Source organism: Palaemon carinicauda, chromosome 22, assembly GCF_036898095.1.
Source record: "Palaemon carinicauda isolate YSFRI2023 chromosome 22, ASM3689809v2, whole genome shotgun sequence".
Classification (NCBI taxonomy): Eukaryota; Metazoa; Arthropoda; class Malacostraca; order Decapoda; family Palaemonidae; genus Palaemon; species Palaemon carinicauda.
In genome coordinates, this window is record NC_090746.1 from 85,227,828 (window position 1) to 85,247,664 (window position 19,837).

The 19,837-nt window shown below is 35.7% G+C and overlaps 1 protein-coding gene across 1 annotated transcript in view; it reads left to right on the forward strand.

Annotated features, from left to right (window-relative positions):
- LOC137616577 (uncharacterized) overlaps window positions 1-19,837 on the forward strand; it is a 544,918-nt gene that overhangs the window by 506,591 nt on the left and 18,490 nt on the right. The window contains exons 8-10 of the mRNA XM_068346456.1: window positions 11,825-12,034; window positions 15,135-15,269; window positions 18,144-18,263. Coding sequence (XP_068202557.1) covers window positions 11,825-12,034; window positions 15,135-15,269; window positions 18,144-18,263 — 465 coding nt within the window. The remainder of the gene's footprint in view (window positions 1-11,824; window positions 12,035-15,134; window positions 15,270-18,143; window positions 18,264-19,837) is intronic.

Consider the following 19,837-nt stretch of genomic DNA (forward strand, 5'->3'; position numbering starts at 1 on the left):
CACGGTAGGCTACAAGTACTGTGTGTAAACATAATCTGAGATTAATTTTACATTTTTTTGTTTGATTAACAAAGTTGAATAGAAATGGGTACTTTCTACTAGGTTTTTTTAGTATTTCTTCGAAGAAAGAATGATAGATTTTTTACAAATGCGAAGGTAATAGCCAAAATTGTTCTAAGTGAATTATTAATAAAATATTGTTATTTAAAAAAGAACGATTTCCTTCTCATGAAGGCTACTTGGAAACTCGTTCGTTTTCACAATACAGTAACTGGCAACTATCACGAGACCAAACCTCACGTCCTCTGAAAATGATACAATATCTCCCATTGTCATCAAGTCAAATATAGACCCATGGAAAAGGTACGCGCAAAGCAGACTTAATAAGTATGTTTATTTTTTCTTATTTCTTATTTAATATCAGAGAGAGAGAGAGAGAGAGAGAGAGAGAGAGAGAGAGAGAGAGAGAGAGAGAGAGAGAGAGAGAGAGAGAGAGAGCTTGGTGGAGTGTAAGTTGAGCTGCTTGCTTCTCTTGAAATAAATCTACATTTTATTGCCAAAGCCGAATGTGTTTGTTTGTTCAGCATTTCTGTGAATATAACTGTTTCGTTGTTCTTTGAGATATGTCTATGAAATATTCAAAACGATATCATTCAAATTATTTATCTGTGCACAACTACGTATTTACAAGCTATACACTTCTCATGATTTATTTTTTTAAATAAGATTTAAATGTAAATAAATTCTTAGTTAAATAAACGGATGCATACGTTAATATTCAAACTATTAATGTATTACACAAAACTAGAAATAAAGAAAATTTTAAGAATTTTTTCTCTCTCTCTCTCTCTCTCTCTCTCTCTCTCTCTCTCTCTCTCTCTCTCTCTCTCTCTCTCTCTCTCTCTCTCTCTCTCTTTGATAGTGAATTACTAAAGTGAGAAAAAATATTAGAATATATCCCATCAATATGCATTGGTTATAGTAGTCTTATATTACAAAAAAAAAAAATAATTCCTATTCTTCTTTGTCTGCATCTTTTCCCACTTCTATGTGGGGTCGATGTTTCTGGTCAGCTTTCTCCATCTACCTCTGTCCCACACCTCATCACCGGTTAATCCCTTAGATCGAAGGTCATCCTTGATACAGTCCACCCACCTTCGCTTTGGTCTCCCTCTCCTTCTCGTTCCCTGTACCTCCATTCCCATCACTCTCCTCCCAATATACTGTTCATCTCTTCTCATTACATGACCATACCACCTCAGTCTACTTTCTTAGATTTTATCTGATATTCTACCAATTTTATCTGAGATTCTACCAATTCTAGCAATCAGTGGATCGATGAGGGACAGTTTCACTGAATATAAATGGTGCTATTACTGATCTTTCGGAAAGTGGTATGTATTCAACAGCTGTAAAAGCAAGATTGTTAAACGCAAATTATACCGGAAATCAGTTTGATTCATGTTCTACAGCTCTTGATGCTGTGAATATGATTACTGAAAATGATATGTGATTACACACTGCCGTAGAATGTGAGTTCAGTTATAAGATGTTATTGTGCATTAAGTAAGAGAAGCCAGGCAAATAGATATCGATCTTATAAACTCTAAGATTTATGTAATTCCAAATGACATGCCATCCTAGGTTTCCTAGGTTCGAAAAATAAACATTAATATTTTCTTCGTTATCTCAGTGTTAATTACCTAACATCTGTTATCCATTGACTTTTAACTTGCTGATAATCTTTTATCATGTTTCATATTTTTAAAGGTCATTACTTTTTTAAATATCAAAACTATTTTAACTCTGTATTCCAACAACATTTTAGTAAATAAGCCTAAAAATCAGTAAAATATTCAGCAAATATATATATTCCTGTAATTTCCAGTAGATTTGTATATTTCCTGAAAATCTTATTAAACACATATATTTACTGACGTATTCAGTAATAAAACTTATCTACTGAATATGCACTATATATATAAATATATATATATATATATATATATATATATATATAGATATATATATATATATATATATATATATATATATATATAGATATATATATGTATATATAATATATACCGTATATATATATATATATATATATATATATATATATATATATATATATATATATGTATATATACATATATATCGTGTTCAAATAGAAATAAATTTCTACCTCATACTTGGGATCGAACGCTAGCCCCTTCTAATGAAAGGCCAGGTCGAAACCAACCATGTCACGAGAGCCCATAAAAAGAATTGGAACCTGACGCTAACAGCTGTCCGAGGATTTACCTGGCGAGACATCAGTCTCTTACCAGCGAGTTTTACCCAATTCCCCGGGCCACCACGTGACACAATTGGTAGTAATTCATTCAAATTACCCCTAATGAGTCAATATGGATAAATATCAACACAACATCGTGTTCAAATAGAAATAAATTTCTACCTCATACTTGGGATCGAACGCTAGCCCCTTCTAATGAAAGGCCAGGTCGAAACCAACCATGTCACGAGAGCCCATAAAAAGAATTGGAACCTGACGCTAACAGCTGTCCGAGGATTTACCTGGCGAGACATCAGTCTCTTACCAGCGAGTTTTACCCAATTCCCCGGGCCAATTTGAATGAATTACTACCAATTGTGTCACGTGGTGGCCCGGGGAATTGGGTAAAACTCGCTGGTAAGAGACTGATGTCTCGCCAGGTAAATCCTCGGACAGCTGTTAGCGTCAGGTTCCAATTCTTTTTATGGGCTCTCGTGACATGGTTGGTTTCGACCTGGCCTTTCATTAGAAGGGGCTAGCGTTCGATCCCAAGTATGAGGTAGAAATTTATTTCTATTTGAACACGATGTTGTGTTGATATTTATACATATATATATATATATATATATATGTGTGTGTGTGTGTGTGTGTGTGTATATGTATATATATAAATATATATATATATATATATATATATATATATATATATATATACATATATATATATATATATATATATATGTATATATATATATTCTTTTTTGCTGTAACACATAATACACACACACATATATATATATATATATATATATATATATATATATATGTGTGTATATATATATTTATATATATATATATATATATATATATATATATATATATATATAAATTGAAGAATGGCTGCAGAGTAATAGTGTAGAGAAGTATGAAAAATATAGAGAGAAAAATGTGGAAGTAAAGCGCAAGGTAAGTGAGGCAAAGAGGGCAGCTGACCTGAGGTGGGGTCAGGGATTGGGTCATTCATATGAAGAGGATAAGAAGAAGTTTTGGAAAGAAGTGAAGAGAGTATGGAAGGCTGGTTCAAGAATTGAAGAGACAGTGAAAGATGGAAATGGAAGGTTGTTAAAACAAGAGGAGGCAAGGAAAAGGTGGGCGGAATATTTTGAAAGTTAACTGGATGTTGAGGATAATAGGGAGGCAGATATAATTGCTGTTGCAGGTGTTGAGGTGCCGGTGATGGGAGATGAGAATGAGAGAGAGATTACAAGAGAGGAAATGAGGAGAGCACTAGATGAAACGATAGTAGGAAAAGCATCTGGTATGGCTGGTGTGGGAGCTGAGATGTTGAATGAAGGGGGTGTGACTGTACTTGAATGGTTGGTGAGATTGTTTCATGTGTGTTTTGTGTTTTCGATGGTACCAGTAGATTGGGTTTGTGCGTGTATTGTACCACTATATAAGGGTAAGGGAGATGTGCATGAGTGTTGTAATTCAAAGGGTATTAGTTTGTTGAGTGTGGTTGGAAAAGTGTATGGTAGCGTACTTATTAATAGGATTAAGGATAAAACAGAGAATGCAATCTTAGAAGTACAGGGTGGTTTTAGAAGAGGTAGGGGTTGTATGAATCAGATTTTTACAGTTAGGCAGATATGCGAGAAATATTTAGCAAAAGGTAAGGACGTGTATGTTGCGTTTATGGATCTGGAGAAAGCGTATGATAGAGTTAATAGGGGAGCAATGTAGAATGTGATGAGGTTATATGGAGTTGGTGGAAGGTTGTTGCTATTAGTGAAAAGTTTCTACAAAGGTAGAAAAGCATGTGTTAGGATAGGAAATGAAGTGAGCGATTGGTTTCCGGTGAGAGTGGGGCTGAGACAGGGATGTGTGATGTCGCCGTGGTTGTTTAACTTGTATGTTGATGGAGTGGTGAGCGAGGTGAATGCTCGAATGCTTGGACGAGGATTGAAACTGGTAGACGAGAATAACCATGAATGGGAGGTAAATCAGTTGTTGTTTCCGGATGATACTGTACTGGTTGCAGACGTGGAAGAGAAGCTTGGCCGATTAGTGACAGAATTTGGAAGGGTGTTTGAGAGAAGGAAGTTGAGAGTTAATATGGGTAAGAGTAAGGTTATGAGATGTACGAGAAGGGAGGGTGGTGCGAGGTTGAATGTCATGTTGGAATGGAGAGTTACTTGAGGAGGTGGATCAGTTTAAGTACTTGGGGTCTGTTGTTGCAGCAAATGGTGGAGTGGAAGCAGATGTAACTCAGAGAGTGAATGAAGGATGCAAAGTGTTGGGGGCAGTTAAGGGAGTAGTAAAAAATAGAGGGTTGGGCATGAATGTAAAGAGAGTTGTGTATGAGAAAGTGATTGTACCAACTGTGATGTATGGATCGGAGTTGTGGGGAATGAAAGTGACGGAGAGACAGAAATTGAATGTGTTTGAGATGAAATGTCTAAGCAGTATGGCTGGTGTATCTCGAATAGATAGGGTTAGGAACGAAGTAGTGAGGGTGAGAACGGGTGTAAGAAAGGAGTTAGCAGCTAGAGTGGATATGAATGTGTTGAGGTGGTTTGGCCATGTTGAAAGAATGGAAAATGGCTGTCTGCTAAAGAAGGTGATGAATGCAAGAGTTGATGGGAGGAGTACAAGAGGAAGGCTAAGGTTTGGGTGGATGGATGGAGTGAAGGAAGCTCTGGGTGATAGGAGGATAGATGTGAGAGAGCCAAGAGATCGTGCTAGAAATAGGAATGGATGGCAAGCGATTGTGACGCAGTTTCGGTAGGCTCTGCTGCTTCCTCCGGTGCCTTTGAAGACCGCGGAGGTAGGAGCAGTAGGGGATTCAGCATTATGAAGCTTCATCTGTGGTGGATAACGGGGGAGGGTGGGCTGTGGCACCCCTAGCAGTACCAGCCGAACTCGGTTGAGTCCCTTGTCAGGCTGGGAGGAACGTAGAGAGGAGAGGTCCCCTTTTCTGTTTCATTTGTTTGATGTCGGCTACCCCCCAAAATTGGGGGAAGTGCCTTGGTATATATATATACATATATATATATATATATATATATATATATATATATATATATATATATATATCTATATATATATATATATAATGTGTGTTACAGTAAAAGTGAAATAAATAAATATATATATATATATATATATATATATATATATATAAAATGTGTTACAGTAAAAATTAAATATATATATATATATATATATATATATATATATATATATATATGTATATATATAATGTGTGTTACAGTAAAAATGAAATATATATATATATATATATATATATGTGTGTGTGTGTGTGTATATATATGTATATATGTGTATATATATATAAATATATATATATATATACATATATATATATATATATATATATATATATATATATATATATATATATATATATATATATATATATATAAATTTTGCACATTTAGACGTGTTTTTCATATTCAAATAAGCCATATATTATTTTTTTGTGTGATTTCGCCTGGGGCTCTGATCCCGAGGTCATTGAGAGAATCCAGATATTAATGTATCAAAAATATATGGCTTATTTGAATATGAAAAACACGTCTAAATGTGCAAAATTTATCATTAATCGAATGCCAAGCAACAAACTACCAATTAGCTACGATGGTGAAGATGGGTTGATTTCAATTTTAAGTACAAAAAACCTGAATTCGACAGGTATAAGTACAGAAGAATTGTCATTTACTTTTATCTTTCTTCGTGGCCAAGTGGTTGAGTCACTGGGAGGTATTCATAAAAATGAAGGATATCCTTGTAAGCATAAGGTAGAAGTACAAAGTAATTCTCTGAAGCAAAAGGTAGAAGTATAAGCAAATCTTATTTTCCATATCCATAATAATTACCTTTTACTTGCGAGGATATCCTCCAAGCAGAAGTAAAAGGTTGACTCGTGTTTCGGGAGCGCTTAGTTACATGTTGGAACTTGTAAGATTTCATTTGTGCTGTCAAGATAAGAAAGAGTTTAGTATTTATAATACGTATTTAATGCACTGTTTTTACTTGTATTTAATTACGTTTACGCATCAGAAAGAACACAGACGCCCCTCCGCCTTCCCCAAAGCCTCGCTGGCAACATCTCTCTCCTACCCCTTGCATTAGAAGTTCTTTGACCTCTTTTTAGCTCCCCCACCCCCCTTGCATTAGAAGTTCTTTGACCTCTTTTTAGCTCCCACACCCCTTGCATTAGAAGTTCTTTGACCTCATTTTAGCTCCCCCACCCCCCTTGCATTAGAAGTCCTTTGACCTCTTTTTAGCTCCCACACCCCTTGCATTAAAAGTTCTTTGACCTCTTTTTAGCTCCCACACCCCTTGCATTAGAAGTTCTTTGACCTCTTTTTAGCTCCCTCACCCCCCTTGCATTAGAAGTTCTTTGACCTCTTTTTAGCTCCCTCACCCCCCTTGCATTAGAAGTTCTTTGACCTCTTTTTAGCTCCCACACCCCTTGCATTAGAAGTTCTTTGACCTCTTTTTAGCTCCCCCACCCCTTGCATTAGAAGTTCTTTGACCTCTTTTTAGCTCCCCCACCCCTTGCATTAGAAGTTCTTTGACCTCTTTTTAGCTCCCACACCCCTTGCATTAGAAGTTATTTGACCTCTTTTTAGCTCCCCCACCCCCTTGCATTAGAAGTTCTTTGACCTCTTTTTAGCTCCCCCACCCCTTGCATTAGAAGTTCTTTGACCTCTTTTTAGCTCCCACACCCCTTGCATTAGAAGTTCTTTGACCTCTTTTTAGCTCCCACACCCCTTGCATTAGAAGTTCTTTGACCTCTTTTTAGCTCCCCGACCCCCCTTGCATTAGAAGTTCTTTGACCTCTTTTTAGCTCCCACACCCCTTGCATTGGAAGTTCTTTGACCTCTTTTTAGCTCCCCCACCCCCCTTGCATTAGAAGTTCTTTGACCTCTTTTTAGCTCCCACACCCCTTGCATTGGAAGTTCTTTGACCTCTTTTTAGCTCCCCGCCCCTTGCATTAGAAGTTCTTTGACCTCTTTTTAGCTCCCCCACCCCTTGCATTAGGAGTTCTTTGGCCTCTTTTTAGCTCCCCCACCCCTTGCATTAGAAGTTCTTTGACCTCTTTTTAGCTTCCCCACCCCTTGCATTAGGAGTTCTTTGGCCTCTTTTTAGCTCCCCCACCCCTTGCATTAGAAGTTCTTTGACCTCTTTTTAGCTCCCCCACCCCTTGCATTAGAAGTTCTTTGACCTCTTTTTAGCTCCCCCACCCCTTGCATTAGAAGTTCTTTGACCTCTTTTTAGCTCCCACACCCCTTGCATTAGAAGTTCTTTGACCTCTTTTTAGCTCCCACACCCCTTGCATTAGAAGTTCTTTGACCTCTTTTCAGCTCCCACACCCCTTGCATTAGAAGTTCTTTGACCTCTTTTTAGCTCCCACACCTCTAGCATTAGAAGTTCTTTGACTTCTTTTTAGCTCCCACACCTATAGCATTAGAAGTTCTTTGACCTCTTTTTAACTCCCACACCCCCCTTGCATTAGAAGTTCTTTGACCTCTTTTTAGCTCCCACACCTCTAGCATTAGAAGTTATTTGACTTCTTTTTAGCTCCCACACCTCTAGCATTAGAAGTTCTTTGACCTCTTTTTAGCTCCCACACCTCTAGCATTAGAGGTTCTTTGACCTCGTTTTAGCTCCCACACCTCTAGCATTAGAAGTTCTTTGACTTCTTTTTAGTTCCCACACCTCTAGCATTAGAAGTTCTTTGACCTCTTTTCAGCTCCCTTACCTCAAGCATTAGAAGTTCTTTGACCTCTCTTTATAGCTCCCACACCTCTAACATTAGAAGTTCTTTGACCTCTCTCTTTAGCTCCCACACTTCTAGCATTAGAAGTTCTTTGACCTCTTTTTAGCTCCCACACCTCTAGCATTAGAAGTTCTTTGATCTCTTTTTAGCTCCCACACCTCTAGCATTAGAAGTTATTTGACTTCTTTTTAGCTCCCACACCTCTAGCATTAGAAGTTCTTTTACCTCTTTTTAGCTCCCACACCTCTAGCATTAGAAGTTCTTTGACTTCTTTTTAGCTCCCACACCTCTAGCATTAGAAGTTCTTTGACTTCTTTTTAGCTCCCACACCTCTAGCATTAGACGTTCTTTGACCTCTTTTCAGCTCCCTTACCTCAAGCATTAGAAGTTCTTTGACCTCTCTTTATAGCTCCCACACCTCTAACATTAGAAGTTCTTTGACCTCTCTCTTTAGCTCCTACACTTCTAGCATTAGAAGTTCTTTGACATATATTTCTAGGTTCCATACTTTTAGCATTAGAGGGTCTTCGATCTATATTTTGAGGTGCCTTACTTCTAGCGTTAGGGGCTCTCCATTTTTAGGTGTCTTACCTCTGGCATTAGAGGCTCCTCTTCGCTGTTCTCTCCTGTCTTCTAGTTTTCAAGATCTTTTATTAGATTATCTGTTTCTTTCGAGATTTCATTGTCTCTTTTCCTTAGTTTGTCAGTTTCCTTCTAGATTTGAAAAGAGATTTCGGTGCCGCGAGTCCTCACTTCGTCAGATTCCTCAGGGAAATCGAAGGCATTCATTCTTTACCTATCTGGGCAATGAGTAAAGAGATGAATACTATCGATTTCTCCGCATGCACTATCATGCCAAAGTAAATGACAAGCAACATGATATATTTACCAATGTCGTCTGGATATGTCCTTACTTCAATGGCGAATTTTGGGACAATCCTGTTGAAGAACTACACGTCACTCACCGTTCAGTTGAACCATTCTGCCTCCATCCTCATCCTCATTATGATCTTCAAAGCTCAGCTGCCAACGAAAGATCCCGTGTCTTTCCATAGGTCGGGCGATATAAAACGAACGATCGGCAACTTCGGCAGCAACCAAAACCATCTGTAGTTGATGGTGTTCCGAAGACGTAACACATAATTCTTACCGGCAGCTTCCTATTCCGCCAGAAGGCGAGCTCTGTGAGTTAAGTGAAATCCTTCTCCCAGTCATCAACTCATTTCCTCTTACTCCTATTGATGCGCAATTCCTTGGTTAGATTTCGCCAGCTACATACAGATCATGTGAGGTGTTGCAGGCTACGTTTGAAAAAATGAAGATCAGGTCTTCAGAAGTCATTTGAAGCTCGGGGAGGAGTTGTTCAGGACTGCTCCTGGAAATTTCAGTTCTGGAGTCATTCAGAAATCCATTTTAAGTATACGGCTATGTCCTTTGAAGACTTTTGGAAATTCGGGAAAGTTTTCTTCCGAAACCGTTCCGAGATTCCGTTCTGGAAGCATTCAGAATTCCATGCTAGGTCTATGGCTATTTTTTCTGAAGCCATTTGGAAATCCGGGAAAGTTTTCTTCCGATACCGTTCTGAGATTCCGTTCTGGAGGCATTCAGAATTCCATGCTAAGTCTATGGCTATTTCTTCTGAAGTCATTTGGAAATCCGAGAAGATTTTCTTCCGAATTCTTTTAGGACTTGCGAAAAATTCCATTCTTGTTTTATAACAACAACAACAACAACAACAACAATAATAATAATAATGATAATGCAATGATAATAATAATAATAATAATAATAATAATAATAATAATAAACTACGTGATTTGATTTATGGATTTGAGTTGAAAAGTTTTGAAGACGCTAAACGCTCAACTTTGCAGCTTGAAGGAAACTTTAAGATACCCGGACGAAGGGCGAAGGGTAATTGAGGTTTAAAGAAAACCGAATTGAAATAGTTTATTTCAGCTAAATTATTTCAGGTTTGGGATTTAGAACAATCTATTTCAGGTACGAATCGATATATATATATATATATATATATATATATATATATATATATATATATATATATATATATATATATATATATATATAGTTTATATATGTGTATATACATGCATGTATATAAGCTTTTGCAGTATATGAATATTGTGTATATATGTATGTTTATACGATGTATATATATATATACATATATATACACAGACATATATATACATATATATATAATATATACATACATATACATATATATATAATATATATATATATATACATACATACATATACATATTATATATATATATATATATATATATATAAACTATATTTATATATCATATGAATACAGTATATTTGCATGTACTGTACACACACACACACGCACACACATACATACATACATACATACATACATACTGTTTGTACATACATACATCCCTAAATACAGCAGCCTTCGTATTCTCCCAACTGTTTATACATGCAAAAGCAAATGTAAAATGCATATCACCAAGTTATGGTTTAACCTTGATATTTCATCGAGATTCCAGGTGTGGACAAGATATCTGTTCGCAAGCCACTGTACATTTTGTTCTTCAAAACGGAATAACATCTTGAAATCACGATCAAGTGTGGGTAAACGGGGCATGTATTGTTTAACATGCCTCACATCCACAAAATCTCCCATCGTGCTGAGAATCGGACAGAACAACCTTTCTCTTCGAACTGCAGTCTGCTACTGACCAGACTCTGCTTTTTCGAAGCATATGCTCTTTATATGAAGTAAAGGGTCTTCATTATGTATAACCATTTACTTTTATGTGATTATAGGAATATGCTTTTGCTCTAAAAGTAGAAGCTTTTGCTTGAAATGTTTATGAATACAAGTAGAAGGATTTCCTTCATATTTGGCAAGTATAAGCATATCCTTTTCTTTATGAATAGTTCCCACTGTCTATACAAGTTTGCCAGACCAGGGTTCGACTCCCGGCCGGTCACAAGCTCTTGTCTTGGTGTGATTTCGCTTGGGGGTCTGATCCTGAGGTCGGTAAGAGAATCCAGACATTAATGTATCAAAATATAAGGCTTATTTGAATATATATATATATATATATATATATATATACACATAGATATATATATATATACATATATATATATATATATATATATATATATATTATATATATATATATATATATATATATATGTATGTATAGATATATATATATATATATATATATATATATATATATATATATATATACATATATATATATATATATATATATATATATATATATATATATATACATATATATTTATATATATGAATAATACGTATGCATGTATGTCGGTGAGTGTGTGCTGTAACGACGTAAAACCCAAATTGTGTAGTTATATACACGGGCATTCCTCCCAAAGAGACAGCACTTAATCAATGATGGTGAATTCCAGCTTTTCGTTTGACAACGGCGTCAAAATCTTCATTTATCATGTAAGATATCAGGAAGCAAAAGATATTTTATTCTGCTCTTTTTTTATAGTATATAATTTACCAAATCATCATTATTTGCCACAATAACTATCACAGAAGTGCAGTGGACAAGTGTACACGGGCCATGTTCTAGAGCCACTTCTACGAGTAATACCTTTTCTGGGAAAGAAAATATTAATTTATATGCTGTAAACGTTTTAGAATCTTTGCAGTGTGTCTTATCATAATATTGCATTTGTTTCTACAGGTATTTCGAAGGACAAACCATCCAACTTACAGAGAGAGATTTCTATTCGCTCTGGAAGAGGAGGAGCTCCATCACCGATCTTTGGCCTTCTACATGTACGCTTCAGATAAATTCACGAACACGCTTATCGGTGAGGCTCACTTGAAACTCACAGAGGTGGATCTAACTGGGTCCGTCAGTACAACGCTTCCTCTCACCGACATGGGACAGGCAAGTCTAATAACCTCGTTAGGCAGAGAGAATGTTTAAAATTCTATTTTATGCATGTAGTAGGGTTAGCTTCAGTGGCAACAGTACATTAGAAGGTGAATATTGCACGTTTGCTGTTACTGGATACCTGTTAGGTTTGCTAAGTAGAACATAAGTCATTATGCGAAGAGATGCTGTTGACATCTGGTTTAATGTACTTTCGATTTTCAATGTTATTGAATTCCCTCGTGTTGTTCAGGCTAATGATATTGTGTTCTGGTAATATTAGGTACTGATGTATATTTTATTTTACTTTTTAACACACTGACAATGCATAAGATGAATTGATATTATTTTAATATCAATTTAGTTTGATTATCGTATAATGAGATTGTTTTGCAATTTTCAATATTATTGCAATGAATGTATGCCTTTAATGTTGAGCATGGAAATAACTAAGATTTCATTAAAATATTTAACTATGGATTTTATTTACTAACAATAGATAACGTTATCTACTTGGCTTCAAAGATACGAAACTTTAATATTTATATAAGTAGTTCATATGGGTATTAGATGTGCTCCCAAAAAAATTTCACATGTAAGACAATAATTCTTGAGATCTGTTTCCAGCTAACAGTTTCTTTTAATGCTTTCATTGAAAATGTTCCAATTCAGTTACGTAAAAGTATACCTAAAGTAATAAGAAAATTAATTATAATGTTTAATGAATAAATTATTCTAATGTATATAATGGTTCGTGTTTTCCAGGTTGGAGAACCAATTTCATATTTATGAAGAATTAAAATTATTCATTTCTGTACGTACTGGATACACAATACGCTAATAATGGCAAGCTAATCTTCAAAGAAAACTAACGAGAACCTTTCTCCAATTTTTGTATTGTTGTCTCCATGATTATTTCCCTCGTTTTATATATATATATATATATATATATATATATATATATATATATATATATATATTCTCCATTACGTCAAGTATTCTTATGCATACTGTAGTTAGTTAGATCTTATCCTATTCTTATTACCTCCGCCAGCGAAGTTGGGAGGAGATTATGTTTTCGTCCCTGTTTGTCAGTGTGTTTATGAACAACTTCCGGGCCACAATTTTACTCACAGATCAGTGAAACTTTCAGGGATTAATTGTTATGTTGAAACGTGGAAGCGATTCAATTTTGAAAGTCTTAGGTCGAAGGCCAAGGTCGACTGAAATAACCCAAACCATAACCCTAAGTTCGCATATGGTTGTCACACAAACTTCAATTGCGCTTACGGTCTAAATTCATTCTAGGAAAGGCAAGCTGGTTTTGAGAAATAAGCTGCAGTGGTGGAGGTCTGCACTCAGTTTTTTTCTAGTGTATACATGTTATTCTATTTTTTCACAATTCACTCATTTCACATTCCTCTTCTACGCTCTCGATTTCCCTAGACATTTTTACCCTTCTTGCCATCCCATGGGCCCCAACCACTAAAGGCGGGTTTACACGGCCGAACAGCTCGCCGAGCCCGGTTGTCGAACCTAGTTGTAGAACGGCTCGAAGAGCTTTCGGACAGTACATCGAACCTCAGTGTGCCTCGTGCTAAAACAACGTCAACATGTCTCTCAATCAGGACGATTTGATAGCCATTGCTTTAGCCGTGGCACTAAGAAAGAAAAAAAAAAGATCAAAGTGGACAAAGGATTGGCTACTAAAAAGAGAGAAATTTTCACACACCAACTTGCTTGTTGCTTTAAAATTAGAGCTTTAAAATTGTTTTTTTTTTCTTTTTTTTCAATATTTCATGCAGAGCCGCTATTCCTTTGTTTCTGGCTTCTTTATTGGAATAGTCTTTTGATTTAACTTTCCATAAAGCTGGATGAGCCCGATATGCATGTATGAAATCAATTACGACTTCCTTCTCATTATTGCTTTCATTAATGGCAGCCATTATTCATTTCTTTGATGATGTTTCCTCTAGCAGGTTTAAATAACAACTGAGGTTCGATGCTCGACACCCGTTCACACGTTCACACCGTTCGTCAAACAATGCAGCTCCGACCACAAAAGTCAAGATGAGCCTGACTTTCATCGAGCCGTTCGACGACGCGCTCGACAACCAAATAGCCCGTTTCCACGCTCAAACATCAATTCAAACACAGGGTTGTCGAACCAGGCTCGACGAGCTGTTCGCCCGTGTAAACCCCGCTTTACACTCCTCCCAACACGAACTCTTAAATACATCCCACTGTATATTACATAAAGGATTCTCCTCTTAACCTACATTCATCTTAGTATTTTTTTTTTATACGTTCATTTTCACTTTTGAATTTTTTAATAATCCCGACTCTTGTGCCGCTAAGCTCCTCTTAAAGAGTTCCTTGCGTCTAATGGACCTATTCAGCTGTGCTACCTATTATATAGGACATAGCCAGACTTTAAAAGAATATTTATAACGTGTAGGAACAGCGTGCGTGTGTGCAATAATTTTTTTATTTGTCTTCATGTGAAAATGCGCATACACAAATTTTGTCAAATTTTTTATAGGTATCACATACTCCTGAATGTTAGACCAGATAAATATAATAGTATAATACCTGATAAACATACATACATTTAGGCTGTTCAAATAGTCATTTGTTATTTAATGTTAAAACTAAATTATAAACAAACAAGTTCTTATCATATGTCTTTGCTCATGCATTGGTTCATCCAGAATGTTACCATTTTGATCTACGGCAAACATTTACGAGATGAGGTTGCTAACACCAAGTTGTGCCTCCGGTCACCGGTGTTTCTTTCCTTGTTGGTCATGCATCCAACATCTGACCGGACCCAAAGTTGTTTACCTTCACTGATTGATCAAACCTATAACCAAACATTTCGTATATTAGTGTATTTCACTGCATACATTTAAATATTCAATTGGTGTATGGCCCACTTTCTATTTGTTCACATATGTTGATAAGACCCGAAGAATCGTAGATCATAGTCTACGTTGAAGTCTTGACTAAAATCGTACAGCATTTTCTGTTTTGCTGTACGGAGATCAGTCGGTGTTTCAAGAGGCAGAGCTTTTTCTTGAGAGCCACAGGCGATAATTTTATAATCTATTTACAGAAAGGTGTTGGTTACGGCGAGATCATGTTCTCCCTGTCCTACCTTCCTACGGCAGAGCGTCTGACGGTTGTGGTGGTCAAGGCAAGAAGTCTGCAATGGAACGACGAAAAGGAGTCGGCCGATCCATTCGTCAAGGTCAGTGAAGATTTATGGGAAAGTTTTTTGTAGTTTTACTCCATTTTCACGTTATCACGAAACCACTGTACTAACCTCCTGGCTAGTACATACTGGTAACGTGTTCGCCTAGCATTCGTATGGCAGCAGATCGATCCCTGCCCGGGACCGTGAGTTTAAGCTGTTTACTGGTGAGACCCTTGCTGTGTTTAAGTAGATTGAAACCAGACATCTTTAACCTTTAAAATTGCACAGCAATTGATATTTTACATCCTTTGAACTACTTTCTTTTTTATAATTATTATTTTCATTAAAATAACCCTAAAAAGCTTGCATGTAGCATATTAGCAATAAAGCTTGATATAACGGTCCTCTTAAATTAGTGAATGGTTCTTTCTCTCCGCAACAAACTATACCGTTTATCTCCCTATATTTCAGTATTATATGTTTCCTGTACATTTTAATTTTTCTTAGAACGGGTTAAAGGTCTACAAGGCTAGACTCTCGTCGTTTTCTCTCTCTTTTTTTGTCTTTAATGAGGATTCTCTTCCACATAAGTTAAAATGAAATTAATAGCTTTTGCGCGAAGAAAGGCCATGAAGAAAAAAGGATTTATCTGTTAATTTTTCATTGAAGATATTTCAAAGATAATTTATTCTCAGTTTATTTGGTGTTTATTTCTTTACTTCTTTGTAATGGTTTATGTTACTACAATGAGATCAATATCAATAAAATGAAGTATTGAGATTGTCAAAATTTACATTATTTTGTAAAAATTAATCACAGATGAATTTGATTACATTATAAAGGAATGAGGTTATGAAGAAAATACATTCAAAACTATAAAGTACTTTGGAAAGAATATATAAAAATCACTAACTAGACTACGATAGAATAGATATTTTCCTGTTGTTATGCCTTTGCTGTACATTGTTTTGTTTATATACTGTATATGTGCAAAGGGACAAACACTATTTGCCGTTGTAATATTGTTTTCTATCAATTTGATTGTGAAATTTTGAATAGTACATACATAAAAGGATGATTACTTTGCAATTACAATTAAACCGTTGGTAAGTGGAATTCAAATAACCCTCAGCGTTGTAGTTCAATTTGACCAGGATGCATATTGGCCAAACGCCCTTCACTCTCGCAATTCTTTGATGTGGAGTAGGCGAGCGGAGGCAAGCCCTTACTCTTATCATGAATATGCCATTTTTAGCCGTGAAAGGTTGGCCGCTTCATATCGTGGCAGGTCCGTGAATTCATTTCAAGATACGTTCATTTTTATGTAATTTGGTTTTTCAAGAACCAGGACTTTATTATACATTTAGTGAATAAATGAGTTTTCTTTATTAAATCTCCAGTTTTGCTTACTTTTACCTTATAAATTAGAAGGCAACGTCTAAATGATTGCCCAGTTGGCAATTTTTTATTCAGTTTCAGTATACAGAACTCGGTATATAGAAACTAAGTTGAATTAGTTAAGTATAAATTCTATGACCGCTAAGGTTTTTCAAAACTATAATTACCAAAAATTTTCCTCAGTAAGTAAAATGTACGTAAAAAAAGGTTGTTTGTTGAACTTCTATCAGGTGAGAATGATTGAATATTACTGGTATATTACATGACTTGCCTCAAAGTTGAAGTCACAGATTTCATGTAGGGTATATACTAAATCTATATAAGTGCGGAATTTTGGTTCTTTAACTAATGTTTTCATGCCTACAAATTTACTAATACCGGAACAGTCATATAGTGTTCGATTAGGCTTAGACTACACTGTTCCATGAACAGCATTCTTTATAAATAGTGCTGAAGGCCCTTTCCATATCCAGTTATTTTGATTTCTCTCTTATCCTTTTCAGCCGTTTATTTGTATGTTCAATATCCTTTAACTTCAATAGGCTAAGAGTTTTACCAATTTTTAAAATGGTTTGAAATTTTTACTTATTTTATAGTTCATTCTGGTTAGATATACGGGTCTAAAATTATTTTTGTATGCTTTTAATCAAATATATAATGTATGTATGGATATAATGACTGAAGGCCCTATTTTGCAGCATTGTGTGTATTCATCATGAAATTCAATTCTAAGTTCTAGTGACAAAATTAAGAGACCACAACACCAGTGTTTGAAAAACGTCCATATTAACGATATTTTCAGATCCTATGCCAGTTATATTTTTCTAACATTTCACACCAATGGTCATTTGATTGGATTTATAAATTCAGCCTATTTGGTCCAGCGTTTCGACTTGGGAGGCCACGGTAGCACAATAATAATTTTCTATTTTTCGTTCGTGTTGCGGAAATCAATTCCGACGGAATAGTTTACCTCCGCGTCGCTTGCTGAGAGAGAGAGAGAGAGAGAGAGAGAGAGAGAGAGAGAGAGAGAGAGAGAGAGAGAGAGAGAGAGAGAGAGAGCGTTAAATGTTTCTCGGGCAGGGTGAATTAGGTGTGTATTAGATTTTCATTCTTTTAATAATCAAATTATTTCTGTATATTTTCTATATTTTGAAATTTTAAAAAAAAAATCTTTTATTTCCATTTCATTTTTCTTTTCTTCTTTAGATAAAATGTGTATTGATGATTCACACTAAAATGGCATTCGATAATAAAATCAGTTCTAAAAAATCACTAATTCCTGAGTGAAAATATATTAGATACCTTAATAAATTCTACTTTCTGTACCTCCTGTTATTATGACTGGTCATAGAAGACTGATATCTTGTAGTTTTGAAATTTAGTTAAGCTTCATATATTCCTTACTCTTAGTGCTATAAGTTGACGACGCCTAATTTAACTTAAATTTACGAACGCTCAAAGAGGTCTAGAATATTTTGGTTTGTTGGACACGGGAGAACTTTTAATGATTTTCTCTTTTCCCTTCAGGTCTATGTCTTACAAAACGGGAAGAAAGTGATGAAAAAGAAGACAAGTGTCAAAAAAGATACCAGATCTCCCGTCTTTAATGAGGCTATGATATTCAGTGTTCCTGCACCTGCTTTACACGTGAGTAATGCATGCATCCAAGAAAAATCCAATGAATGTTACATAAGTTTATTTAGAATTTAGAGATCATGATGATGGGCAGATGGAGATGGTTTGGGTATGCTCTTCGCACTCCCAAACGTTCAGCTTGGCTCCACAAGGCAATAGAAGAGTTGGAAGGCCCAGGCCTACGTGGCTGAGGACTATGAAGCGCGAAGTAGGAGATAGTGAATGGAAAAGTATCGAATTAAAAGCTGAAGATAGATACGATTGGCGAAATTCAACCGAGGCCCTTTGCGTCAATAGGCGTAGGAGGAGATGACGATGAATGCATCCATCTTTGACAATTGTGTAATAAAGAGGGGGGAAATTGGGTTTTCTTCTCTGAAATTAATCATGCCTGCCAAAATATGCCTCATACTGCCTTTGTATTTAACAAACTTTCCTCATATATTTTTTTTTATGAAACTATCCATCACAGTCCTTTTAAAATTAACATAAAGTCAAGAAAATATTTTTCCTCCCTTTGGGGGAAATAAAAGGTTCATGGAAGAGACAACTAGAAAGCCCAGTGAGAAACTTTAAGTGGGTGAACAAGAAAGTAAGAGTTTGAAGTACATAGGAGTAATGGTAGAGCAAAATAAAAGGAGGATAAGTATCAGTCAGTGGAAATTTGTCAACTATGTAAAGGAATCAGAAGCTAGACAATATATTGGTAACAGAATACTAAGTCAGAAGGAACTAAGAGTAAGGTCCGTGGTTGGACAGCTTAATTAGATATCTTTGCATACAATGCCAGTAATATCGTACAGCGTTAGTGAATTAAGTAAGGCATTTGAGGAAACCACAAAAAAGGAGGATATGAGAAAATTAATTAAAGTAGTAAGGAGAGTTAAAAGTATAATGGGAGAGGTGGTATTAGATGAACGGTAAGAGAATATCTATTGGGAAGCATATGTGCAGGTGCATTCTTTGGAAATGTTGAAGATATGCGTACGCAATTGGATTATTATATCTTTGACAGATGGTAGGAGGTGTCCTTTTTGGTGGAAGTCTAGAAAATTAAGAAGGGTAGTAAAATCAACTATTGAGACAGAAACGTTAAGTGAGGGAGAGATGATGGAAGGTTTAATATATTTCAATATGTTATGGGAAGAATTAGCGAGAGAGGGAAAATTAAAGGCATTGGTGAAAACAGACAGTAGAACACTAATGACAGCCATTAAATCAGGTACGGGTAGTGGTGAAAGACTAAAGATGGAGATTGCAGCTATAAGGGAAACGGTAGAATTTGGAGAAATACAAGACGTGCAATGGATAGAAAGAAAGAGATAAAGAGCTGATGTACTTACTAAGCCAGGAGTATCTGTGGAAACATCATGGCATATGTGGAGAGTGGAGGTATGGAGAGTTTGGGGTTGGTGTTGTGAAGAGACTACTGATGGAAGGAAAAGGAGTAGAGGAGGAAACTTTTGAGTATGATTTGTTAGATTTATTTTAAATGAGAGTATTTAGAATAGTACAGTATGGTAGTTGAACGGTTATGAAGTGTAGAAGTACATTATTATTATTATTATTATTATTATTATTATTAT